Source organism: Gambusia affinis, linkage group LG10 (genome assembly GCF_019740435.1).
Source record: "Gambusia affinis linkage group LG10, SWU_Gaff_1.0, whole genome shotgun sequence".
NCBI lineage: Eukaryota > Metazoa > Chordata > Actinopteri > Cyprinodontiformes > Poeciliidae > Gambusia > Gambusia affinis.
In genome coordinates, this window is record NC_057877.1 from 5,839,172 (window position 1) to 5,866,207 (window position 27,036).

The 27,036-nt window shown below is 44.1% G+C and overlaps 1 protein-coding gene across 3 annotated transcripts in view; it reads right to left on the bottom strand.

Annotated features, from left to right (window-relative positions):
• Positions 1-710: 710 nt before the first annotated feature.
• The window catches only part of LOC122838797 (cadherin-24), a 43,958-nt gene continuing 17,632 nt past the window's right edge, over positions 711-27,036 (bottom strand). For all 3 annotated transcript variants that reach the window (XM_044129744.1, XM_044129743.1, XM_044129745.1), the window contains 11 exons: positions 24,307-24,426; positions 23,826-23,993; positions 17,329-17,510; positions 15,050-15,306; positions 14,803-14,939; positions 14,534-14,655; positions 9,937-10,054; positions 9,493-9,801; positions 9,109-9,301; positions 8,607-9,006; positions 711-1,599 (listed from right to left, as the gene is read on the bottom strand). In XM_044129744.1, the coding sequence (XP_043985679.1) occupies positions 793-1,599; positions 8,607-9,006; positions 9,109-9,301; positions 9,493-9,801; positions 9,937-10,054; positions 14,534-14,655; positions 14,803-14,939; positions 15,050-15,306; positions 17,329-17,510; positions 23,826-23,993; positions 24,307-24,426 (2,813 nt within the window). In that variant the 3' untranslated portion in view covers positions 711-792. The remainder of the gene's footprint in view (positions 1,600-8,606; positions 9,007-9,108; positions 9,302-9,492; positions 9,802-9,936; positions 10,055-14,533; positions 14,656-14,802; positions 14,940-15,049; positions 15,307-17,328; positions 17,511-23,825; positions 23,994-24,306; positions 24,427-27,036) is intronic.

Sequence of the window (27,036 nt, forward strand, 5' to 3'; positions counted from 1 at the left end):
ACCGAAGTTTGTTGCTGTTCGGGCTGGACGATACGGCTGAAAAACGTATCGCAATATAAGCGTTTCACATCAGCAGATATCAATAATTGTCAATATTGATAATTATTGACAAGGTTTTTTTTGGGTTTAAATGTCTTGTTGCTGGGTAACCAAAGAGAGAGTGAGTCAGTTGATTCCACCAGCCTTTGCTTGCTGTGAGAAGTTGGGTGGCTAAAACCTTTCCTCTGCTAAAGTCTCACAGAATGCTGTTGTTTTCTATTGGAGCTCAGTGAATATCCTAAATATTGAATATTCCATCGGATGTATTATCTATTGATATTGATCAGGTGTCTACCGTGATATTATTATGGATTTATTATCCAGGCCTTTTGTAAGGTGAAAAGATTTAAGGGATATGAATACTTTTGATAATTTTACTCATACACATTTTCTAATAATTTTTGGAGTGCTTTATATATATATATATATATATATATATATATATATATATATATATATATATATATAAAACATCATTTATATCTTTAACTTTTAAAGCCCTGTCTGCATTATTAATGGTTAGTGTGAAAAGTGACGTGTTCCCGTTTCTAAACCCGGTGAAAGTGAAGCTACACACTGATCACAGATCTGCGCTACCGGGTTGCCTTGATTCTTGACGTCAGGGAGAAAATGAAAGCTCATTTGTGTCAGAGGAAAATTTTTTTTCATGTGTGTGTGTGTGTGTGTGTGTGTTTAAACTCTGTCATTATCAAAGATATTCCTCTTCTCTCGCGCTCGTCTGGTACAGAGGATCTAGAAATCCCATCTCTGCTGCTGTTTCTCTGTGTTCTCGCCCTGTCTCTGAGTCTCTGCGGTCTCCGCCGCCTCGCCGCTCTGCGTCGTCGTGTTCTTCTTCTCCTTCTGCCTCTGGCGGATGATTTCCACCAGCCTCTGGAACTTCTGGTTGAGCTCGTCCATACCTCCCCCCGCTGCCCGCTCGCCCTCCTTGTCGCCGTCGCTCTCCAGCGAGCTCAGCGACTCGGCCCTGGAGTCGCGGCCCTCGAACTCGTAAGTCTGCAGCGAGTCGTAGGGCGGCTGCGACAGGTCCGAGGTGACCCGGTCCAAACGGATGTTGAGGAGTTCTTCCATCCGGAGCGGCTGAGGGTTCGGGGCTTCGGACGCCGGGGCTTTGCTGTTGCCGAGCGACCCCGCCGGTACGGTTAAAGTCTGCGGAGGCGCATCTCTGGCCTTCAGCGTTGCCATGTTGAGCAGCTGCAACCCGCCGCCGGCGCCAGTCCCGTTGATGCACACGCCCATCCCGCCCGGGTTCAGCGAGCCCACTATGCTGTACGAGTCTGCCTTGACGTAGGCGGGGGAGTTCACGCTGCTCATCTGGCTGCTGGTGGAGTAGTTCTGCTCCGACATGGAGGGGATGGAGGAGTCGGTGTCGATGTCGTCCGCCGTGGTGCTGGTGGCGCCGGTGCTGACCTGGGTCTGGGACGACCCCGGTCGGCCGTCCTGCTGGTTCGACGAGAAGCTGGTGTGACTCTGGCACGACGACTCGTAGGTCAGGTCAGCTGGGACGTTGGCTGCTGTCGACTCTGGGCCTGTTGGGTTTGGCTGGGGAAGGAAAGGCAGCGATGAGACGAGTCAGAGGAAGCCAACGCATCCGTCAACGCATCTCAATAAACTACAATGTCAATCGGCTGACTCAGTTCAGCAAGTTAAATGCACAGGAAGTGAAGATAACAGATAACAATTATTTTAGTAATGGATTATTCTACCGATTGTTGTGACAATTAATTGTAAAAATAAAGAAAAAGTTATTCATCCTTTAGAGTCCATCATAATCAATTATACTGGAACATAACCGATTATGTTCCAGGAAATACTCCAACCTCTGGAGATGACGATTTAAAGAAGACTTTTACATAAGGTCAAGAGTATTATGGACAACCCTGACCATCCTCTTTGTGAGACTGTCTTAGAAAAATAGAGCGTCTTTAGTCAGAGTCTTCTTCAAATTCACTGTAACACAGACCGCTACACGAGACATTTTCCTATCAACAGCCATCTCCACCTACAACATCTTTAAAGAATCTGAATTGATATGAGTTGCAACAACAATTAACTTCACTGTAGGCTCGATAAAGTATTTTCAAATTTGAATTGAAATTTTTTATATTCCAATAATCGATTGATCATAACTTATCTGATTAATCGCTTCAGCTCTAATTTATGGAAATTAGAGAAGTTAAGATAATTTTATCAGTCTCCCATAGGAGAAATTTGTCTTGGAAGCAGGGGAAAAACTGCAATACAACAATGAAAGCTCATCCAAAACGACAGTAACCATAAATAAATACATACAAACAAAAGATGCATAAAAACACAGATGCCAGATCGACAGTACATCCCCATAACCATTTCCATTCACATATAATACATCCTCTACATGCTACTCTTGATCACCGCCTGGGCCTCCTAAGAATTTGTTCAGGCCCTCCTAGTCTGCCATTTAAGTGGAAAGAAAACATACGTAAAGAAACGTATGCAGGATTGCGAAGGAAAACCCTTTGAAGAGTTTTTTGGGAGATTCCCAAAGTGTGCTGGAGTCACCACACACACACACACACGCACGCACCCCCCGCCCCACACACAGAAGTATCCTGGACAAAAGCTGCAGCTGAGTTTTGAACCAGAGACGATGTAAGATGTGCTTCACCTGGGCTAAGGAGAAAAACAAGAGGACCTGTTTCAGAGAAAAGTGAATTCCACATTGAATTTGGACATCAAGGCCGCAGAACACCAAGAAAGAGTGCAGAACCACAGAACCCGGGTTGTCAGTAATGATCTGTGGCGCCCTGTGATCTGCTGCTTCCCTTTGCTGTCAAGCTTTCAGAGACGCTGATTTCATCTTCCAGCAGGATTTGGCACCCGCCAACACTTCCCACCAGCCGCTTTAATGGCGAGAACATTACTGAGGCTGATATGCCAGCAATATAAGCTGACCTGAACCCCGTAGAGGATATATGAAGCACTGTCAAGAGCAGGGTGATAGAAACCAGACCCAACAATGCAGTAATTCATGCAAAAGGACAAAGACGAAGTGACACATTTGATGCACTGTACCAAGCCAACTCATGTCCTGTTGTCATCAGCTACCAGTTGAAAATACTTCCAAACTCTGCTGGCTTTGCAGTGTAACTTCTCCTGTTTCTAGATTAGGGCGGGGCCGTGTGCGTGCTGTGCAGTCTGATGAACTTCAGCACCTTAATTTTTTCTTTGTTTGTTTCTTTACTCAACACGGTAAACTACCTTCTCTTTTTAGACTATAAGTTGGTTATTCTTGCTTAGTTTGGTCTGTGCTGTATATATTGTTGGCTTATTAAAAGGGGCAGTATTATGTATTTTCCAGGCACATATTGCCATTTTATACCACAATCAAGTAACTATGTTAACTTCAGTTGTTATGAAACTGCTATATATGAAATTTGAGTTTGTAATCTAACGCCTTAAAATTTGGCGTCTGTCTCTTTAAGAAGCTCCTGCTCTTTCTGAAACGCGTTTTTACGAGCATTTCACTGAGCAGTAGCTTCTTTAATGAGCTCAGCAGATGCTCAATTCCACCAGGTGTTTGCTAATGTCTGCTGGCTAGTCTGAAGGAGCTGAGAGGAGGAGCTGCTCTGTGAGGCGGAAGCTTAGAAAGTCCAGCTCAGAGGTGGAGCTTCATCATCGAAGGCCGGGCGAGGTCCAACCAGACGTTTTACACAGCCGAATGGTTGCCGTGGAGATTAAAGGATTTCTAAAACGTGCATGAAAAAAAACAAAAAAAACACTCCAGGTATGATTTTAATGATTGAATAACATTATAACAAGATGCGGTGCTCAAAAAAGTCAATTTTACATAATAATAATAATAATAATAATAATAATAATAATAAAAAGGTTGTGTAGCAGCCCGAGCCAATCATCAAGCAGATCATTTTGGGTCGGACTCTGGCTTTGAAGCTGTACACATGGACACACGTTATAGTAGGTCCACATTTCTGCCTGTAGAATCCTTTTTATCAATAAACCGTTACACTTGATTGTCAAAAACTTTTGTGTTCATTAAGATGCACATCTAATTTGATTCCCTCATGTTCTGATCTGACCAGCATCTTTTTGGCCGAGGTTTTTGGGTTTTTATTTTTTTTTTTTCTTCCCTTCACTTTTGGAATTTCTTTTTTTCATGCCTCGTATGCGATTACACCTTTTCCCAGAGCACCAACCTCATAATCCGGCATTTTCTGTTGGACACAGACGAATGTGTTGTGACGACGTCGCCCGTCTGATACACACAACCGATCATGCACGCACATTTTTTTTTTTAGCGCACTCAAGCTTGAGATGCGAAAGTTAAAATGGAAAATATGTACTGCAGCGACAAAAATTTACCATAATATGAAACAGCTAATTTCACAGACTCTGCATTTCTTATTAAGGGTATCGTTTCTTTTTTTTATTACAACATACACACACTACACTATGCACAAACTGTATTTTAAGTAATTGAGTTGGTGCAAAAGTCTTTTCAGGCTATTTATTCTGTTTTTTGTTTTTATCTATGTGGATTTTATTTGGAATGCACTATAAATAGTTGAAGCCACACACAAGAATGATGATATTGAAGATATTGGGATTTTTTTTTCTAAATATATATATGTATATATATTTATACTGTTGCCACAAGCCTGTTTTCTCCGTTCGCCTGTCTGTGATTTCACAGCTGAGGCCACCTAATAAAACCTACTTTATTTTCTCACTTCCTCCGACGACAGCCTCAGTTTAACGGCTGGTGAAGTGCTTCTGCCCCGGCTGTTGTTTTTATTGCCACATCAAGCAATAAACAATGCTCCTATATGCAAATGATTGATTATGGCAGCGCCGACATGCAAATACGACTGGAAGACGGGCTCCTGCGTTAACGTGACGCTTCGCCACGTCTGGGGTTCATAAATTTTAATCAGTCCAAAGCCGTCTTTATGCGGCGCTCATTACATTCATGGGAAATCCTGTTAAGGATGTAAAAGAAAAGCCTTAAAATAAATTTTGTCTTATCTTTTGATTTATTGCAAATGGAAGAAATACGCATTCCTGGAATATTTATTTGGACCCAGACTTTGCCCCATGCCTCTTTCGTCAACAGGACAGCTCTTCGACTTCCCCCCTAAACTAATCCCCAACGTGAGCCTTTATCTGAACCTTTACTTCTCTAAATTGATCAGAGTTCAGACTCCAATCTTATGTATTTTTTTCTTCATCTCACCCCCCCCTGGTTTTCCAAATGATGTAGGGCTGAAGGTGGCCATGAAACAAAGTGGACTTTGCCTCTGGTGAACCATTTCTGTATCGATTTGGGCCATAATCTTTCGGATTGTTTTTCTGTTGACGGAGCCAGTGATAACCTATTTTTATTTGTCTGACAGAGTCGACCATATTTTTATCTGAATAGTCCCAAAGAGTCTCTGAAGCCATCCACTGTAAGAAGACTCCCAGGGAGTTTGGAGAGAGAGGGAAATAGGCCCACAACATCACAGAACTTAAAAAACTTAAATTCTTATTTATCAATTCGAAATTTTTTTCTTGGGATCAGACATCTTTGCACAGAAAAATGACGACCAGCTCCATCAAATTTTATACTTCAATAACATAAATTCGGACTAAATTAGTGATATCCAATATTAATATCTGCATTTGTTGCAAAGTAGTGAACCTATTATTTTTGTCAGGTTCAGTTTCTTTATCGTTTATTTAGCATCGGTTGTTATGCTCTTAATTGCTCTGACTGAACAAATTGAAATCCTGTTTTTACATGTTTGACCAAACGTGTGAAGCTATTGGTGTATTTAAGTGTACTGTGCTGGTGCAGAGTTATCCAACACATTTTTAATTACGTATATTTACGTCTGTGTTTTAAAAAAAAGAATCGTTTTAAGTCAACTCAGAATTGTTGTTCTGCATCGGATCGGTATCAGCCGATACCAAATCTCAGATATTGGTATCGGGAGTGAAAAAAATGGATCAAGGCATCCCCAGACAAAATGCTAAAGATAAAAAAAAAAAACACAGGTCTGTATAAACAACAGCAGATATGCATCCAACTGTATTTCAGTGGCCCTGATCTGGTGTTCTGATATGGGCCACATATGGGCCAAAAAGTCAGTTTTGGCCCAACTTTTATGCAACCTGGATCCTTAGCAAACTCTACATGTTTATGCTGGTTTTTTTTTTTTTTTTTGTCATGCTTCTCAAACAACCAGCTGGCATGTATATGTCGTACAGTGGCTTTTTATGTTTTTACCACTCATATCATCCTCCTCACTGTGTTTATATAAATATGGGTTTCTAGTTAAAAGACCATAGAAACTAATCAACCTAAAACGTAAAGCATGAAAAAAGCTCAAACTACATTTCATAAATCGACGGTGTAACACTAAAAATGAACAATTTATTAAAATTAATTTTTCTACTCTACTGAATACATGCACGTAAGATTTATATATAGATATATTCATTGCAGTAAAATATAATTATTTAAAGCCGCAGTTATCTTTGGCAATAACTGTGGGCCTGACATAAAAGATGTGTATTGATTCGATGATAAAGTATTGCATTTTAAACAGACGCAGTTTTAAGGCAGGCTCTGTGAAAGGATTATAAGCACGTAATGTTGTAGCTGCATCATATTAACTTTTCATTCAGTATAAATCCAGATTAGTTTGTCCCAGAGGGTGGACAGACTTTTACTGTCGTAAAATAACTTGAGTGTTGTTGCAGTTTATGGTTATTTACAGGGAAACTGATTTATATTTATGTGGGGAATGGCGGTGTGTCATCAGTTATCAATCTGAGTGAAAAACTGTTTGAAAAAAGATTGTTAAAGCGGCGATGTTGGGTAAAATCGACTTTTATAATGTCATTTCCTTATAAAAAAACATATCTCCTGTGTTGCCTTGATTCTTTCATGGGTGTTTCAGAAATACTTTAATCTCCCGTGGCAACCATTCTGGGTGGACCTAGCGCCGTCTTTGAGGACGAAGCTCTTCCTCAGAGCTGCAGTTTCCAAGCGTCTGAGCTTCTACCTCACAGAGCTGCCCTCCCTCACTAGCCCTCCGCTTGGCTCCTTCAGACTAGCCAGCAGCAACTAGCAAACACCGGGTGGACTGCCATCTCCTGAGCTCGTTATAGGAGCTACTACTCTCCTAAAAACGTTGTTAAAGTTTCAGAAAGAGCAGGAGCTCCTTAAAGAGACAGAGACCCAATTTCAAGGCGTTAAATTTTGAAGTCAAATTCCTCTTAAGTCACATTTATATAGCAGTTTTATAACAACTGTGCACCTGCTGAGCTCATTATATGACCTATAGGCAACACTTATGAAAACAATGTGTGAAGGTCTTTATTAACTTTTACACTTCCTTGTTTTTCTATTACACTTGGATAAGAAACATTTCATATGTTTCGCTCAGTGCATGTTTCCAACAGGAACGTTATTGTTGGCACACCACTTCTCTTTCTGTTGCAAAGAACCCACTATTGTTTCAAAGTTCATAAAACTGAGTTGGCATAAACTGCTGTGATTTTTTTTGTAGTTGTATGATGGTGGAAGTTCAATTTGGTCTAGTCTCTTCTCTGACCAGCCTCTGCAACTAATCTGGATCTAAACTACATTAAGATGTTTAAATCCATTTTAATGGATAAAACAGTTATCTCCTGCAGGTAAGGTATTAGCTGCTTATAACTAAGGTCATTATAGTTAGCTAAAACTAACAAAATAACAAAAACTTAAGTTGAGAAAGCATTTTAAATTAAATTAATGTGGAGAAATTTAAACCAACTGGAACTATATTGTGCGTTTCTGAAACTATCTAAAACATACTGAAGTTATAGACATAATATGCTTCATTTTCTTGTTTATGAATATATTTATTAGCCTTTTAAACTGATGTGGAATTGATTTTTTTCCCCACAATACAAGCGGCTGTCGGCAAATTGCGGCACTCCATGCTCCTCCGATGGTAGTTAACAAAATGGCGACAGAAAAAGTTGGACTTAAACTCCAGAGTCAGCTCGCGGTTCAACAATAATTTAATACAATCTTTGAAAATGGTATCTTCTGTTGATCATTCATAACCCAATTGATGTATACATAATTACAATACTTTGACCTTTTTTGATTTCTGCACCAAAAAATTGACCAAAAGTATGAAAAAATTTTTAATTACTATATAAACGAAATTAAAACTAAACAATAACTAATAAAAACTAGCAAACAAAGTGGACTAAAAGTGAGTTAGACAAAGAATATCTTATCTTGCTAAACTATAATGAAAAACCCAGAATTATTATAACTCTGCTTACAACCTTTTAGACAGAACCTCACTTCAAAAATCCTGAACTATCCCTTTAAATGTCTGACACTATCAGGTAAGCTGACCTGTTAATGACTTTTCTATGAATTTAATTTACTCGCTTTTTCTCTCTCACAAGCCTAATAGTGTTGGAACTTGTTCAAAGACAAAAAACAAAAAAAAAACTAAACAAACAGTGAGCTGGAACTGCTTTGGTCCGCAGCGTTTTCTGACCTTGGCCTGCTCCTCCTTCCCTTTGGCGCCGGCCGCGTTCGCCCCGCCACTCTCGTTCCCGTCTGCGGCCGCGCTCTTTGCCAGCATATGCTCCACTTCGAAGCCGCCGAGGCTCATCTCGGGCGAGCGCAGCAGAGGCTCAAAGGTGCTCTGGCCGGGGACGAGGAGACGATCGGCGCCGTGACCCACCGCGAGGCCCGGGGTCACCCGGCCCAGCTGAAGGCCCGCCTCCAGCGGCCCGAGCGGGTAGTCTCTGAGAACGGGCAGCGTGTGGACGCCGTAGCAGAAGCGCCCGTAGAGCGGGGCCGAGCCCGGCCGCTGCTGGGGGCCCAGAGCTGGGCGCGGGTGACGGCTCCAGCTGTACGTCCTGGCTCTGGGCGGATTCTGCTGGGTGTACCATCTGCGTGCCGAAGGAGCGAGAGAGAGAGAGAGAGATATCACAGACATCAAAAAACAACCACGCACGCAAACAGCCGAGAGCCACGGCGCGCGAGCGACTCACATGTTCCCGCTGTTGTGCATGTGCTGGATCCTGTGCATGCTCTGCAGCGCTGCGATGTCAAAGGCGGCCGTGTCCGCTTCCCCTCCCCCCTCGTCGTCGTAGGATATGATGTTTTCCCTGACATCATCCTCCTCAAAGGGCGAGTGGGAGTCTCGCTTCTGATGGCGCAATGACAGCGAGAGAGCACACACCACTAAAGGGCAAAGAACAGACAGATGCCCACATACTCCACTGATGTTCCAGAAGCAAGCCTGACACAACCGCTCAGCGTCTTTTCCAAACAGAAGTCACTCAAAAAAAAAAAAAAAAAAAACATACTTGGGAGGTTTTTTTTTTTTCTCCCCAGAAATGTCACACAAAATCCTCCCCACCTCCAGAACTCACCCAGCAGAGTGGTGACACAGGCCAGCATGGCGAGCAGCGTGACCAAGCTGAAGATGAGCGACGGCGAGGCGGACGGCGCGGGCAGGCAGACCACGTGCCTCTCCCACCGCGGGTCCCGCTGCCTGCCCCGGTTCTCCGTCTGCATGCCGCCTTGCAGACACGGGCAAATGGTGACTGTGACGGTGCCAGTGTTGGTCAGCCCCGAGGCCCCGTCACGCAGCACCACCGGCACGTCGAGGGCGAGCGGCGACGAGGAGAAGCCAGGGAGCGGCTCCAAGGCTGACTGCAGCACCAGGCTGGCTGTCACACCTGATGATGTGACAACACATCAAGCATGTCACTGCACAGCAAAGCACAGGGCGCTCTCTTGTCGCTAACCGACGGGTGTCGAATTTCTGCGTGAAATGTGAAATAGCGGCTGTAGAGGGAAGCGGGGCGGGTAACCTCCAGATTCTTTGATGGAGAGGTTGAGAGCGGAGCTGGACTCAGGAGGGATGCTGAAGTGGACCGGAGAGTCCTGTCCTCCCTGATCCCTGTCGACCGCTCGCAGGACCTGGACGACCTGTGGAGCAAAGAGCCGGAGAACCGTTTTAACGGGAGTCGTTTAACAGTCCGGCGGAGTGTAATCTGTTGTTCACATGCAGTAAAGTTGAACCTCTCCATGTCTTATTACAAGTTACAAGCATTAAAGGGGACCTAGGATGCAAAATTCCAATTTTGCTCATATTTGTACTTCCATTTGGGTCTCCACTGCTTCCACAACAACCCAAAGCCTTACAAAAAATAAGTTAATGTTTCTTGGTGTCTGGTTGTTTCAAACACCTTTGGAATAGGCAGGCACTGCCGTCACCTAGCAACCCCAGGGGAGCCCAGCCCCGTCACCTAGAGCAACAAGCTCCAGCATGTTTGGTCAGCTGCACTGAAAAAGATAAACAAGTGATCCAACATAAAAAAAGTAACCAAATTAAGTTTACCCAAGTAAATAAATTAAGTTTAAGTTGCCATGTTAAGCAAACGTAAACAAAGTAAGCTTGACAAACTTAATTTGATTACATGTGATAAATGAACTAAAGTTGAAGCTCCAGTTTCTTTTTTCTAGTGTGAGTTTACCGCTGTATGCGCTCTGTACAATGGCTGCTGGAGAAGACTAAAGTTTTGTTGTTCATTTAGTAACCACTTGCTGCATTCAATTGTTTGTGCAGAAGGCTCCACTTCTGCTTTTCAAAGATGTATAGTTGTATAACTGCGCATGTTGTGTTCTGTGTTTTTCTGTATGTTTATTTCTAGTTTCCTGTGTGTCTGAGTCTCTGTGTTGTCCTGTCTCCCCGTGATTAGTCCCCAGGTGTATCTCGTTCCCTGATTTCCTCTTGTGTATTTAGCGTCACCTGTGTGTGTCTGTCTTCGTCGGGTCCTACGTCAGTGTCAGTCAGTGTACGTCTTGTTACGTGAGTGTATGTCGAGTCCTCGTATAGCCTGTTGCTACCTGTAGTGAGCTTCAGCCTTCCGCTCAGCAGTGCTGCCAGGTCTGTGGACTGTTTTTCTGTTTGGTTTTTCTCATTAAACTCCTCATCACCACACCACTGGGTTCCGCTGCGTTTTGCCTCACCGTCACCAACACCACCTCATGACAGAAGGACCCGACCAAGCTGAAAGGTGAGCAGCAGAATCTATCATGGACCCAGAGGAGTGGCAGGAGTTATTAGAGACCATACGGGAGTATGAGGCTGCCATGGCCAAGCCGTACGCGGCAACAAGACGGCTTGGATTCGCCATCCGTTTGGGTCTGTTGCTGGACTTCTGGGTTCCCCGTTTTCCACATCCTGGGCTGGTGGCATTACAGAGGGAGGCAGAGTGGGAGCGTGAGGCAGCGCTAGCTGTCATGGCTGGAGAACCGCTGCCTCCCAGACCCAAGACTCTGTCCTCCCGATCCACCACCCCCGTTCCGTCGTCTGAAGAGCCAGCAGCAGACCCTCCGCAGCCGGAGCCGCCAGCAGCGCTTCCACCACCCGAGCCCGTTCCTGCCGCCGCTCCAGCCGGCGCACCCGAGCCCGTTCCTGCCGCCGCTCCAGCCGGCGCACCCGAGCCCGTTCCTGCCGCCGCTCCAGCCGGCGCACCCGAGCCCGTTCCTGCCGCCGCTCCAGCCGGCGCACCCGAGCCCGTTCCTGCCGCCGCTCCAGCCGGCGCACCCGAGCCCGTTCCTGCCGCCGCTCCAGCCGGCGCTACAGAGACTCCTAGTGCTTCCCCCGAGACTCCTAGTGCTTCCCCCGAGACTCCTAGTGCTTCCCCCGAGACTCCTAGTGCTTCCCCCGAGACTCCTAGTGCTTCCCCCGAGACTCCTAGTGCTTCCCCCGAGACTCCTAGTGCTTCCCCCGAGACTCCTAGTGCTTCCCCCGAGACTCCTAGTGCTTCCCCGAGACTCCTAGTGCTTCCCGAGACTCCTAGTGCTTCCCGAGACTCCTAGTGCTTCCCGAGACTCCTAGTGCTTCCCCGAGACTCCTAGTGCTTCCCCGAGACTCCTAGTGCTTCCCCGAGACTCCTAGTGCTTCCCCGAGACTCCTAGTGCTTCCCGAGACTCCTAGTGCTTCCCCGAGACTCCTAGTGCTTCCCCGAGACTCCTAGTGCTTCCCCGAGACTCCTAGTGCTTCCCCGAGACTCCTAGTGCTTCCCGAGACTCCTTGTGCTCGTCGCCGCCTCGCGGCGCCCTAGAGACTCCTTGTGCCTCGTCGCCGCCTCTGCGGCGCCCTAGAGACTCCTTGTGCTCGTCGCCGCCCCCGTGCGGCCCTAGAGACTCCTTGTGCTCCTCGTCGCCGCGGACGACCGCCGGACAGCCTCCGTGGTTCCCGCCTCCTGCGCCGCGGACGGCCGCCGGACCGCCTCCGTGGTTCCCGCCTCCTGCGCCGCGGACGGCCGCCGGACCGCCTCCGTGGTTCCCGCCTCCCTGCGCGCGACGGCCGCCGGACCGCCTCCGTGGTTTCCCGCCTCTGCGCCGCGACGGCCGCCGACCGCCTCGGTTCCCGCCTTCTGCGCGCGGGACGGCCGCCGACCGCCTCCGTGGTTCCCGCCTCCTGCGCGCTGGACGGTCGCCGGACCGCCTGCCGTGGTTCCCGCCTCTGCGCTGCTGGACGGCCGCCGGACAGCCTCCGTGGTTCCCGCCCTGCGCGCGGCCGCCGGACAGCCTCCGTGGTTCCCGCCTCCTGCGCCGCGGACGGCCGCCGGACAGCCTCCGTGGTTCCCGCCTCCTGCGCCGCGGACGGCCGCCGGACAGCCTCCGTGGTTCCCGCCTTCCTGTGTTTCCGCCCACCGAGTTGGGTTTGTTTTGTTTTTGTTTTTTGGACTTTGGACCCTCGTGTCTCCGCCTATTTGATAGGTTGTTTTTCGTTTTCCATAGACTCTGGCCCCCCGTCCATCTCCCCTCCACCCACCCTGTTGTATTTCAGTTTTTGGGGCGTCTGGGAGCCGCCCGTTAAGGGGGAGGTACTGTTGTGTTCTGTGTTTTTCTGTATGTTTATTTCTAGTTTCCTGTGTGTCTGAGTCTCTGTGTTGTCCTGTCTCCCCGTGATTAGTCCCCAGGTGTATCTCGTTCCCTGATTTCCTCTTGTGTATTTAGCGTCACCTGTGTGTGTCTGTCTTCGTCGGGTCCTACGTCAGTGTCAGTCAGTGTACGTCTTGTTACGTGAGTGTATGTCGAGTCCTCGTATAGCCTGTTGCTACCTGTAGTGAGCTTCAGCCTTCCGCTCAGCAGTGCTGCCAGGTCTGTGGACTGTTTTTCTGTTTGGTTTTTCTCATTAAACTCCTCATCACCACACCACTGGGTTCCGCTGCGTTTTGCCTCACCGTCACCAACACCACCTCATGACAGCGCATTTGTTTTGCAGCCATTTTCATGTGCGAGTGTAAAGGTTGAGTTGAGGGGGCGTGGCCAGCAGCAGATTATTTGGATTTAAAGTGACAGGAGGCCCTAAAGAAGATCATTCAGAGAGGAATAGGCAACACTGAATCTCATTATTTAAGACTGGTTTTCTGCAAAAAATGTAACAAACATGTTTTAATAGCCCATACAGATTTGTAGTCTGTTAAAGGAAACACAATATGTCACCTTTAATATGTTTTTATTCATCTCCAGCTCAACACTTTGCGGCACCAAATTCTGCTGCAGTTACAGGAGAAGAGTTTGTCTTATCCAACTTCACACAGACATTCTTCTTCTCAAAGCAGATCAGTCAGACTGGAGAATGTTTCCAACACACCTTACTACTGTTGATTTGAGGAGCGGCCATTTTGAAACGACAAGTCTTGCAAGTCGTTACTGGGACAAGTGGGAGTTCCTCCCACTGCTCTGAGTGGGAAGTCTGACTTCCTTGACCGTTCCAGCTGACTTCTCCGACTGGGAAGTCAAAATGTTTGAGTTTCGACTAAGAATGGAACGAATCAGTAAAACTATTGAAGTAATGCTGCTCTTAGTCAATGTTTGGACCCACATCTGCTTGATTTCTAATTCACTCCACAAATATGCAGCTCTTGGTGTTGGTCTGTCACACTAAATAACAATAACATCCAGCAAAGTGAGAAAATGAAAACCAAAGATCAAAGCAACTCGGACAGACTGTGAAAAGATCCCATAATCACATTGTTTGATTGCTCACACATTGACGTCTTCGCAATAAAAGTCATTCTAGGAGCTGACAATCCCCCTTTCTCATCCCCACAGAAAGCTTTTTCTTCAGCACTGCTGATGCAAACCCAACATTTCTGCCTCCGCTTTAAAGTATCTAATTGCATCAGCAGAGTCCAGCAGTGGCTGCATGTTGCACTCGAGTTAGTTCAGTTCCAGAAACTGCAGCGCTAGATAAATGTTTAGCTCTTCTTATTGGTATCATTTATAAAGCCAAGCAGGGAGTGAACGATGCGGAGGCTTTAATTGTGTAGTTATTGGGGTGGAAAAAAAAAAAGAAAAAAGATTAGGAAGTACAGCGGCTGTGGAGACTGAGCGGGTAAAATGAAGAGCAGTGTATTATCAGGCCGAGGCTGAACAAGAACAGACCTGACCCGGGGCGCTGGAGTCACATACTGATGTTGCGTACTGCCTGTCCAACTCCGGCGCATTGTCATTCTGGTCCAGTGTCTCTATGGCAACCACAGCCCTCGACACAAGATTTGGGTTGTCTGGAAGGGAGACAAGAGAATGGGGGAAATGAACGCTAATGTTCAAGTTATTACAGAGAAATCCACCGCTTGCTCTCCAGCAGGTGAAATACGACTCGGTGTCGCCACGGCGCTCCAGGTGCCCCGCGGCGGCGCGGTCTGTCATACCCCTCTGTGTGGCGATGACTGAGATATTATGCCACTGCTCCTGCTCACGGTCCAACTCTGCCACGGCGCTGATGAAGCCCTTGTCGGAGGCGATGCGGAACAAAGCCTCGGGGTCCGACTGCGGGTCGATGGAGTACCTACGATACGGGACGAGGAACAGTCAGGAATCGCAGGCGTAAAGAAGCTAATGAGTGTGTGAGTGGTGTGTGTGTGTGTGTGTGTGTGTAAGCGACAGCGAGTCGGCCACCTGATGTTGTTGCTCTGTCCCGTGTCCGGGTCCACGGCGTGGACGCGGCCGACGGCGCAGGCGGGGGGGCAGTTCTCAGACACGTCCAGGTGGTAGACGGCGTGGGAGAACCGCGGCGGCTCGTCGGCGTTGAGGATCATCACCCGGACCGTCGCCTGGTCCTTGAAGGGCCCTTTCCGTATGAACCGGGGGTCAACGACCGGGTTCGCCACTTCCACGGAAAAAGTATACGAATTACGCATTTCGTAATCCAGAAGCTGTAAGAAAAAAAGAAAAGAGAGTGAAAAAACGAAACGGTGAGTTATTCTTTGCTCTGGTTCTGATCCAGCTGAAGACTTCATCATTCATTTCCTCCATTCATTCTTTTCTTTTGCAGCTCAGGTGATTTTGTTTTTTCTGTCTAATTAATGACTAGCCTCATCTTCTCCTTTAATCGTTCTTCGATAATCTCACCGAATGTTGTCAAAAGCCCCAAAAGTCCAAATGCTGCTCTTTTAACAGGACCTCACTTTCAATGAGTGAGCCTCCGACCAGCTGATGTCGAGTTCGTCATTTCTCATTTATCACTCCCTTCAGGACAACGGTGGGCTGACACTATCAGCAGAAGATGTTTGAAGTGTTGCTGATGCAATGGTTTGAAAAACTATTCAAACCCCTCCAACTTTTTCCAGTTTCATCCTTTACAGCCACAAACGTCCGTGCATCTTATTGGGATTTTGTGTGTAAACCAACACAAAGTGGTGGGTAAAGAAAATATTACATGCTTTAAAAATATGTACAAAGCTCCTCTGGGTCAATACTTTACTCTGGGTCAATCTTTCACTACCGTTAGATTTGCGAGCTTTTTGGTGTATGTCTCCATCAGCTTCGCACATCTACAGAGAGAAATTCTCCTTTGTGAATGAGCTCAGGCTTCAGCCTCAATTTTAAAGCCTAATTACAGAGTTAAAGACGTGCAGCACAACAGAAGTACACACAAAAAAATAGCAAATAAATGAATCGTATGGGTTGGCAACAGAAAGGAGCCAATGGTTAAGATGGACATTGTCCAGCTAACGGGCGATAAATTTACACTTACCCATGATGTACGTAAAAATCTAGCTACACTGCAAAAAGACAAAGCCTTGTTAAGTGATTTTGGCCTAGTCTCCAGTGCAAATATCTTAGTACACTTGAAATAAAGCAAAACTAACCAATGTGTGACTTTTTCCGCAATATGTAGAAGCTTGTTTTAACTAAATATTTCCTTGATGTCGGTTAAAAGCACTAGCTTCACTGTCAGATTATTTCACTTGTAACAAGACGTCTTTCCCAGGTTATAAATGAAACACTGAAAACAAGCTCCAACATCTTTCTGGAAAGTTACTTGTAAGTTACTTTTGTCTTATTTCAAGTGTAATAAGATATCTGCACTAGAAACTAGGCAAAAGTATTTAGTGGTTTTGCAGTGTAGTTAGCTAGATAAAACTAGCTAGCTACCTAGATAGCATTGTAAAGCAAGACCCTCTGTTATTTTTACAGTCTGGCTGGAGTCTTTTCTACTAAGACTCTTAATTGGACTCATCATCTTCTGATGTCTGTTTCATAAACACCAGATTTGCAGAGTGGATGACTAACAGATTCCCTCCTGAGCTGCGTATCTCTGCGGCTCCCCCAGAGTCACCATGGGGCCTCTTGCCTGTTTGTCAGTTTAGGTGGACTGCCATGTCTGGCATACTATTTTCATTTGCTCTGGTTTCTGTTGCAGATATCTCAGCGCACTTTAAATCAGACTAAACATTTCAGCAAGATGTAAAGACTCGTTTTAAGTAAAGAATTTCTTAATATTGGTGTCACTGGTAAATTATTTGACTTAAGATATGGAAAAAGTTTTATTATAAGTCAAATAATTTGCTAGTTGAACTAGTATTTTTTAAAAAAATCTATAATAAGGAATTATTTACTGGGTTTTATTTTCAAACTTTTTAGCTTATCTTGCTAAAAAGCTACTAAATTTTTGGGCTTGATAAAATGTGTGCCACACATTTCTACTTTCCACGTATAATTTTCTCCATATTTATGCTCTGGTTTGTGTTGGTCGACAACATGACACCACAATAAAGTACCCAAAGCTTTGTGGATACAGCTTGACAAACTGTGGAGAGGTCAGTGGGGTGTGAATGAATGACCCTTCCAGGGCACCATAAACGCAGCTAAACCTCCCCGATTTTGAACGTTTTCCCCGTGACGAACCCCAGCTGCGCCTCGCGCATTCAGCGCGCGTCCACGTCCCCGCTCACCTTGTTCAGCACGATGACGGCCTCTCTGGCTCTGCCGGTGACGTTGAAAATGTCCGCCTCCTCCGCGTCCAGGATGGTGAACTCCAGCTGTGCGTTTTCTCCCAGGTCAGGATCGGTGGCAGTGAGACGGCCCACCTCCACACCTGGCGCAGCCAGCTCCGACACAGAGAACGACCACGCACCTGCAGCGGAGGGAGGAGGTCACAATGAGTGGAGCAGTTTGAGAGCTGGCACCGAATGTTCATGAGGACGCTGTCTGGCTCCGTTGGGGCTCAAAACAAAGCTGGCATTACGCTAACGCGTGCAGCTGCTCCCCCTGCGCAGGTTTCATGATGAAGGTTGGAGCATTGTTCTATCGCGGCTCTCGCAGTATATCCCGGGTCTGCTTGCGTTGCAAGAGCGATTGGTCGGTGCAACAATCGCAGTAAATCATTCGAGGAACAACATTTCGTCCTGAGGCGATGCTAATGTAGGTAAACAGCACCTTGTTTCTGCGGTAGAATATGAATTATACAGAGCTGCTGTGGTTGGGGAAGCGGGGAGTAAACATGTTGTATTCACTTTAACCTAAATAATGAAACAAATGGAAAAAGGCTGCTATTTGTGATTTTAAATTTAGGTACATACATTAGACTGTGTATGTTCATCAAGTATTTTTGGTTCTTGCAGTAGATTTTTCAACAAGCATAAAATTTGAAGTCTCCAAGTTAATGTTTTTAATTTCTAATAGATGTCGTTGGTCAACTGTAAACGTTGTTCCTGCAGAAAACAGAATTCCTGGACATGAAAGTGTTACAAAGTAAAACAGATTAATCGTGATGAATCGACTACTGAAATAATCGCCAACAAATTTAGTCAATGATTAATCGATAACTGAATTATGCAGACTCAGAAAAAGTTCAGTGGCTAAAAGGTCAATATATTCGGAGAATTAATTAAGACAAAACTACAAAAGATATATGAGTTTTGCATTTAAGGTTAAAAGAAAACTTCTGTTTGTAAATGCATTCCACCCAGATATAAAGTGCCAGTTTTAGCTTCACCTGCTTCAAAAATCTCTATAAACAAACCTATTAATCCCCATTTGCCACCCAGTTGTTAATTAGTTAATCCAACAAAAAAATTATCAGCAGATTGTACTTATTATATTGGTGTAAAGTCAATGAGCTTTTCAGATATTTGAAGTCTATTTTAGCTACAAATAATAAAGCGTTCACTAAATAAATGCTAAGTTGCTGCATTTCATGCTTATTTTAAAAAAGGAATTATTACCTAAATATTTTAAATGTATTTCTTATATAGCACAAAAGAAGCTCAAGTGGTTACATGAGAAATCTGCAGAATGTGCCGATGTTTTTATCATGAGGCTTTGTTCAGTTTAATCGACTCCTAACAGAATAATTAGCTGCAGCAATAAAGTTAAACACAATGATAGAGTTCAGGTTTGTGCTGAACTCCACCAGAATGACCTTGAGGAGTTTGATAACCGTGAGTCGGGACAATAAAACCCAGCCAAGCTGCCTCAACCCTGTTGATTGCTGTTTTAATCATTTTATGGTAAACAAGACCTAATATATCTCTATCATTTGTAACACCTCCAAAAAGGTATTCAATAAAAAAACTGAATTAAAGTTTAAGACAATAACAGCTTTCTAATACTGTAATTTATTGATAATCAAAAGAAAACAAAAACGCTCCTCCTGTGCTGCTCTGTCCGGACGGCGCAGGCTCTGACCCTCTTCGTCTTTGCGCTGCGACATCATCAGATGTTGTTTTTTTTTTCACAGCTCCACAGGCACGGACGAATAAAAAAAAAACGTGCTAATTGTGTCCTAAAGCGAGAAAGCCTGCATCCTTGATACGTTACGGCGCGCAGAGACGAATGAAACGAACTCTGCAGACTGCGAGCGTCGTGGGAGTTTTCCTTTTAGCGCAACGTTTCACACATAATACGGAGAACCAGAACCAAACACGGAGAACCAGAACCAAACACGGAGAAGCAGCACTCGGCTTCCATGCATCAGAAATCTGGAACAAACTTTCGGAAAACTTGAAGCTTTTAAGTTTCTTTAAATTAAAAGCTAAAACCACAGCTGGTTAGGGTTTGATTAACAATAACTGGAACATTGATCAATGTATCTGATGAATATTTGCTTCATAATTCTGGTGATGTTCAAATTGTATTGTTTACTGCTTGTGTCATAATTGACCAGAACAAATAGTTCCTGAAAACAGAAGTTTTTCATTTATTAAAACAACAATCTATATTTCAGTAAAAAAAAAAAAAAAAAAAAAAAAACCTCCATGAATGTTTTATTTTTCTCTCCTAATAGGATTATTTACATTCAAACACCGGAAAGTTTTTAACAATGTGACCACAAACTAACTTGTAAATTGAAAATGGGGCTGCACAGTGGCGCAGTTGGTAGAGCTGTTGCCTTGTGTGAATGGTTGTGTGTCCTGTATGTCTCCGTGTTGCCCTGGCGACCAGTCCAGGGTGAACCCGCCTCTCGCCCGGAACGTAGCTGGAGATAGGCACCAGCAATCCTCCTGACCCCATTAGGGACAGGGGTGTTAGAAAATAGATGGATGGATGGATGGAAAATGAAAAGGTGGTTTTCAAAATTTACAACAAATGAATACACTAAAAAGTGTGGCACGCGTCTGAGTTTGACACCTCTGAATAACATCCAGTTCAGCACCGACATCAGAATGTTATTTTATAACTTAAGGTTAAATCCAGCTGCTCTTGTACGGAAGAAAATTAGGGCCACTGAGTAAAAAAAAAAAAAAAAAAAAAGATTTCTGACTTTTTTTTCTGAAAATTAGAATTGTTTAAATTGTTTACAAGTCAAATCTACCATATACATTTTGGACGAGCTTTCAGTGTGGATAAAATGTAGGTTTACAAATCCTTTAACATGGAGGAAACAGTTACGTGATCATTTCCTAACATAAAAAACACGCTAAGCATCTTTGGGTATTTATTTGTATTTGGACATAAATAGTATTAGTTATTAATTCTTTAGTTAAAAGTCAGAATTCTGAGAAGAAGAAAAAACGTCTTAGTTTTATTTAAATTTCTTTTTTTATCCTCTTTTGTAGCTCTGTGATGGCCTCAGGTGGGTGGAGGTTTAAAGCAGGAGCAGGAGGAGTGTCAATTATAAAAGAGGCCCATTGCGACCTGAGCCGCAAAGATTTCCGGCTCAGGTCAGACTACAGGTGTGCGAGACGTTTCATAAATCTGGACTTCATGAAGGGGAGAGAAGAGGAAAGCCATTGTAGAAAGAAACTCATTTGCAATTAACCACAAGCCATGTCGGTGGGACGCAGCAAAAACGTTAAAAAAAACGTTTTGGGGATTTTTACTGTTTTTTTTGTTGTTGTTGTTATTGCCGTTTTTGCTTTGGGAAACAACGACCCTAAACATTCAGAGCAGCAGTTAGCTCTAAGTACATCCTGCGCTGGAAACGGCCAAGTCAAAGTCCAGACATATCTAACCCGGACTCTTAAACAGACGTTCTCAGATAATCTCCATCCAATCTAACCTAGCTTGAGCTTGTTTGCTCTTTTGGTGTGCAAAGTTAAAATCACCAAAAACGTCTTCCAGCACAAAGCGGCTGTACAGATTATTGCCACGCGGCACCAGAATTTCCTTTTGTATAACAATAATCAAATTCTCTTCATAATTACGGTCTACTTTGTGTTTGGCCATCGCTTAAAATCCCAGTAAAACTCACTGAAGTTGTAATGTGACAAAATGTGACGGATTTCAAGGGATTTAAATATTTTGCAGGGCTCTTTAAAAGCTATGTTCTATAATTGATGCAAGTTTCTGGTTTCTCCCCAGTACTACTCTATCTGAACTCTTTAATCACTTTCAACATTTGAGCCATTCCGTTTGACTATTATTGTAATGATTTCTGATCTCCGGCTCTTAAAAAGCCCGGAGCTCCTCTGGGATGTCCGTCCTCAAACTCTGAAAAACCTCTGGTTTCAGACCAATTATCTTCAAACATTCAGCGTCGTTTCTTTAGTTCACTTCATATATATATATATATATATATATATATATATATATATATATATATATATATAACTCTAAAGTTAATAACTAGTTGTATCACTGCAAAGACAGAGAACTTTTCATTGCAACAATGTTTCAATTTAGCTACACTCTTTGAAGTACAGGAAGCATGTCTTCCGGCCTGCCAATTGAATTTAGGCTGTGACTTTGACTAGGCCTCTCCAAAACCTTTTGGAGAGAGGTCAATTTGAAATAAAATAACAAACACAAACTTAACCATCGATCTTATCAAGCTGGAATCGATCCGATACTGATATTGACTTGCTATCGATATCGTCGATATGTTGGATCGATCCGCCCTCCTCTACTTCAGATCAGTGAACTGCAGTGAAACCCAGAGGAAGCAGGAAGTTTTTTTTCTCCTCCTTTGGGAATTTCTTCCATTACATCAACGCCCACACCATCACACCACCACTGCCGTACTTTGACCAGATTTGAAACTTAAATTCAAACTGACATTCAAATTTGATGTAGCTGTTACAGTATTTGGCACAAATAGAGGCTCTTCTAACAGAGAACCGCAGCCTCACAGAGTTCGTCTGTTCTGCTGCCACTGTTTAAGCGAGACAGCAGCGTCCGCTCTGCAGGCGGTGAGAGGCCAGCCAGCGACCGGTGGCGGGTTCTGTCGTTCACCTGGCATCCCGTAATGAGCGCTGCTTGTTTTGATGCGGCACAGTAGCAAAAAAATAAATCAATCAAATCCTGAGGAGAGACTTCACCTTAATCAAATCGGCGCCTCCTCCTCATAAACAGGCACATTATACAAAAAAAAAAATAAAAAATCAATAAACAAATAAAAACACACCCTTCGCTTTCAAAGAGCATGCCAAATGAGCCGTTCGCTAAAACTGTGGCATTATTGTCAAAGCGCCCTGCAGTGAAGTGGGGATATATCGTCAGATATCAGTAAATAAATAACACGCTGCTGCTGTCTGGAATTATAATATTGCTTCCATGAAACGCCTGTATTGCAGCACGATGTATCAACATTAGGAAAAAAGAGGAAGGGAAGTGGAGGGGGACTTTAAACATTAAGATGAATGGAAGTGCGTAGAGACAGAGGGGGAAACGCACACAGGGAAGAGGTAATATGTAAGGAAATGCAGGGTTTTGCTGGAAGTGTTGGACATATTCTGCAGTGATTTTGCCGTCTATTGAAGCAGAAAGCACTGAACTATAAGATGAAATATTAATAGCGGGGAACCAGGAAAAAGCTTTGATGGGGAAAAAAAAGGGGACACGATCTTTCACTCTTCTGCATCAAGACGCAGTCCGTGTAAACTTTAGGGACCACTATGGCATGCTTACGTAGAGTGCCTTGCAAAAATAAAATAAAAAAATAAGATAAAATAGTACTCACACCCGGCCACACACAACCTTTTCCCACATTTCGTCTCGTCACGTTGTAACCGCAAATGTCCATGTGTATTATTGGGATTTAATGTGATGAACAGAGACGAGGAGCAAATATTTGTGTTGACACACACACACACACACACACACACAAAAACGGCATCAGGAAAGCCATCAAGTAAGGCGGGAATGTCAGAGAGAAACCTGTGGAGCAGATTAAAGCAGCGAATGTACTGAGATGTAAAGGTCAGAGTTCAATTCTTCATCAGAACGAGGGAAGAGCAGACAAGAAGCAACCGTAACCGGCGTCCTTGACCAGTGATAAATAACAAAACCAGTCAGATAACAGCTGGCCTTAAGATACATAGGAGACACGGCAAACATGTCGAACAAGACGCTCTGGTCAGATGAGAAAAAAAAAGTTGTCGATGAATATTATTTTAAGGATATTATTAAAGAGGATTTTTATAGTCAAAGGAATCAGATGGAGCACAAAATTAAAGGGGAGTGCTATGTGTTTTCCAGCTGTATAGAATCACTATATAGCACAATCAAGTAAAATTATCTTCAATTGTTATAAAAAATATTGTATATATCAAATATGACTTAGAAGAAATTTCACTTTGTAATTTGAAATTGGGCCTCTGTCTCAAAAAAAGTGGATTTTATAAAATACTGCCCCTTTAAGAGACCCTAAAGAGTTAACAGAGAACTCCAGTTCAAAAACAGCACAAAACTGAAGGAATAGTGTTGAAGCTGTGCTTCCAAACAAGTGAAGCTTCAGACTGTAAGAGATCGGAGAGAAGGATCCCTTTAACTGTTTCATTTGGAGGAAGTCATGGAAGAAAACCTGCGAGGAGCAACAAATAGAGCGAGTTTCCACAACGACGACTCGGTAAGAAACGTTCAGCTCTCGTCCTGAACCCGAACAAGGCGAAAAATATCCGAACTCTCTGTCAGCGCAGGACGCTTCTCGTGATCCTCACGCGCTCGCTACGTCTACGACCGGAAGCCACCGCGGCCGACGTGGCGACCCGGCAAGGCGTGGTGCGCTCACTGCGTCTGAAGTGGGGCGGGTTGTCGTTGACGTCGCTCAGCTTCACGGTGACGGTCGTGGTCCCCGTCAGCCCACCCAGATGTCCGCCCATGTCTTTGGCCTGGAGGACCACCAGATATTCGTCCTGCGTCTCCCTGTCCATGTCAGGCACGGCGGTCCGCAGGATGCCTGGTGGAGAGGGAAGCGGGGAGCACAAGAAAAAAAAAGAAGAAGAAGAATCACAACAGCTCCAGATTTCACAGTGACACGCCGTCTCCTCGCGTTAGCGTCAAAGCGAGTCATACATTTTAAAACGAGGAGATTTCCAAACATGCGACTCCGGGCTACCGCTCTTTCCCCTAAACTGACTCAGAGAGAGAGAGAAATCTAGTTTTCTGCCGAACATGGTGGCAACGGATAAAACGTAACCATATGAAGAGGATTAACTACGTAAAGTGTTCCCATCACCTGGAGAGCTAATTGCTGCCGACGGTGAACAAACCTGTCTGAGGATCCACGGAGAACAGGTCCTGGCCCTGTAAAATCCCGTAGACCAGCCGGGCGCTGTTTCCGTACGTCGGGTCGTCGGCGTCTGTGGCCGTGACCCGGGTTATGGAAGTGCCTGTGAAACGCAAAAGGCAACGCTCCACATTAAAATCAGATTATTATTAGATGCAAAATCTTTCCTTTTGCGTATTCAGTAGTTAAATCCGTTAGGCCAAATGGGATAATGCAGTTCCTCCTGCCTCTCTGTTGCTCACAAAATGTTCCGGATGTCGTCCTTGATCTCATGCTTGGAGCGGTGTGTTCAGCCCAAGTGTGGAAAAAACATTTGTCAAGTGAAAATTTGATTCTACTTAGTACTTTACAGCAATCTGAAGCTAATTTCTTTATATTTAGCTTCAGCAGAACCAGATTTTCTTGTTTTCTTGTGGAGCGGTGATGATCAGCGGTTCCCTCTGGGTTCTCTGAAAGTTTTCTAAAGCTTTTCTTCAAAATTTGACAGCTTGTTTTCACTCTCTTTGAGCCCAGCCTGTTGCTTTAAAGGCCACTTAACATTGAAGAGTCTTTCTGGCATAAATAGGCAAAAAAAAAAAAAAAAGCCTCGGGATTAGCTGGTGTTGTTTTAAATGAGATCTTTGTTATTAACAGTCTGTCAATCTGTCTCTTATTAACAGTCTCAAAGAAACTATTTCACTGCAAAAGAAAAGCACAAAATCTTACAAAGTAATTTTGGTTTGGTTTTGCTCTTAAAATGAAACAAAACCAACATGCAAGTAACTTTCCAGCAAATATTAGTTTGTTTTAAGTACATAAATCCTTAATATTAGTTGCATAGGCAGATTTTTTTTTAATTTATAGCAAGACATTTTCCCATGTATTGTAATAAGTGAAATAATCTGCAGGTGGAACGTTTATTTGGCAACCACGGATGGATGTATTAAATTACCAGCTTCACATTTCTGAATACTACTCACTACTGTGGTGCAGTATGGATTTCCACTGCCAGATTTTATAAAATCTCTTATTAAAAAGTTCACAGAAGAAAAAAAGAGACAAAGCCAATCCTGCTTTGGCTGATGATGACGTCACAAGAGGCACTAGTCTCACGCTGTGCGGTGTCCCAGAAAGTTCAGACACTGAACACTCTAGGAAAGTTAAGCCTAAATTTGGGAAACTTTTTTTCTGTTGGTCTTTCTGTCCCACGCAGAAAACTAAACAAAACTCTGAATAAATCAACAAACTGAAGATGACCTGCTAGCTAGCTGGATGACATCAAGCCGCACCGGCATCGTCGTTTTATCCTTCCAGCAGTTGCCATGGTGAATCAATGCGACAAGAGTTCTGACACTTTTTACAAACTTAACTTGAGCTTTCCTCAGAGTTAGCTGAACTACCAGCCGTTCCGGACCTGAGACGTTAACCCGGACTGCCGTGCAGACTCTGAGTTTGTTTGAACCTCGCTTTCCCCAAATAACCTCCCCGATCAGATTCAACATTACATAAGTTGCATTTAGGTCGCCAGGGGTCCAGCTTTCCATATTTGAGACAGAGTTTGATTTCAAAGCTTCCCCCTTGGTGGTATTATAAGTCGGTCTGCCTGGGAATCGTTTTTTTCTTCTTTTTTATTTTTTATTTTTATTTTTCAGCAGAGGTCGCAGGATGCAGCAATTCTGCAGGGAAAATTGTTGGGGCCTGAAAATCCCCCTGATGGAGCTCATCAGCCAGAGCCAAATGGTTCTCAGAACAACTTGGCATGAAAAGATGGGTGAAGATCTCCCGTGTCAAACCTAGCGACTCCACTCTGCGTCACTTCCCCTTACGAAGAGCACTTCTGTGAGTTTTAGAGTGACCGAATTTTTATTCAGTTCATGCGGCGCTCTTTCATCTGGCTCAAACGTTCTTTCTTCTTTTTTTTTTGCTGCAGTCAAACTGAAACAAAGAAATTTGATTAAAAAGAAGAAAAACGCAGCTGAAAGTTCGGTAGGGGGATCAAATTTGGGACGGGAGCTGATTAAAGGACGAATCACAGCACAACAAGTAGAAAGGTCAACCAGGATGTGCAGTTTCACATGTTCACTGAGTTTGTAGAAAACGTTACCCTAAAACTTGCATCTCTCTGCTGTAGACACTTGTTTAGGCTTGTCAGGGACGAGGTCAAAGGGCGAGTTCAACGGCAGCCGAAATGTAAAGGCTTTGAGAAAACTCAGCAAGTAACAGCAGACCTGTAATTAATATCGGTTTAAGAGACCAGAATAAAATTTCTTTGAAGTAAAAGTCAATATTCAAGTTTTGCACAGAAAAGTTTAAATGCATGACTTCTTCTCCAGGCTATCTGAAAATCGACGACTGGTTTGATTTTGAGTCCACCGCTTAATCCTGGCTGAAATGTGTGAGCCACTGTTGGACAGGCGGTTAAATAATCTTATGCTCCTCAGATGAAATGTGTGATGAATGCTAATGCAGAGTCCGTGATCAGATGCCTGCAGACTAACTGGCACCTCCGATTAAAAAAAACAACACAATCTGTTGCCCATCTTCAAAGGAATTCACCTTTTATTGCAGCATAGCATCTGACACTGAAGAAAATAAGAAAAATCATTGGGGTGAAACCTTCAGAATAGGGTAGCAAAACCAAAAGTGTCACTGTGTTGCTAGTAGGTGTAAAATGTAAATGAAATAAATGTAATTGGAACTTAAAATGCAGGAATGTCTAGTTATTAATTCAATA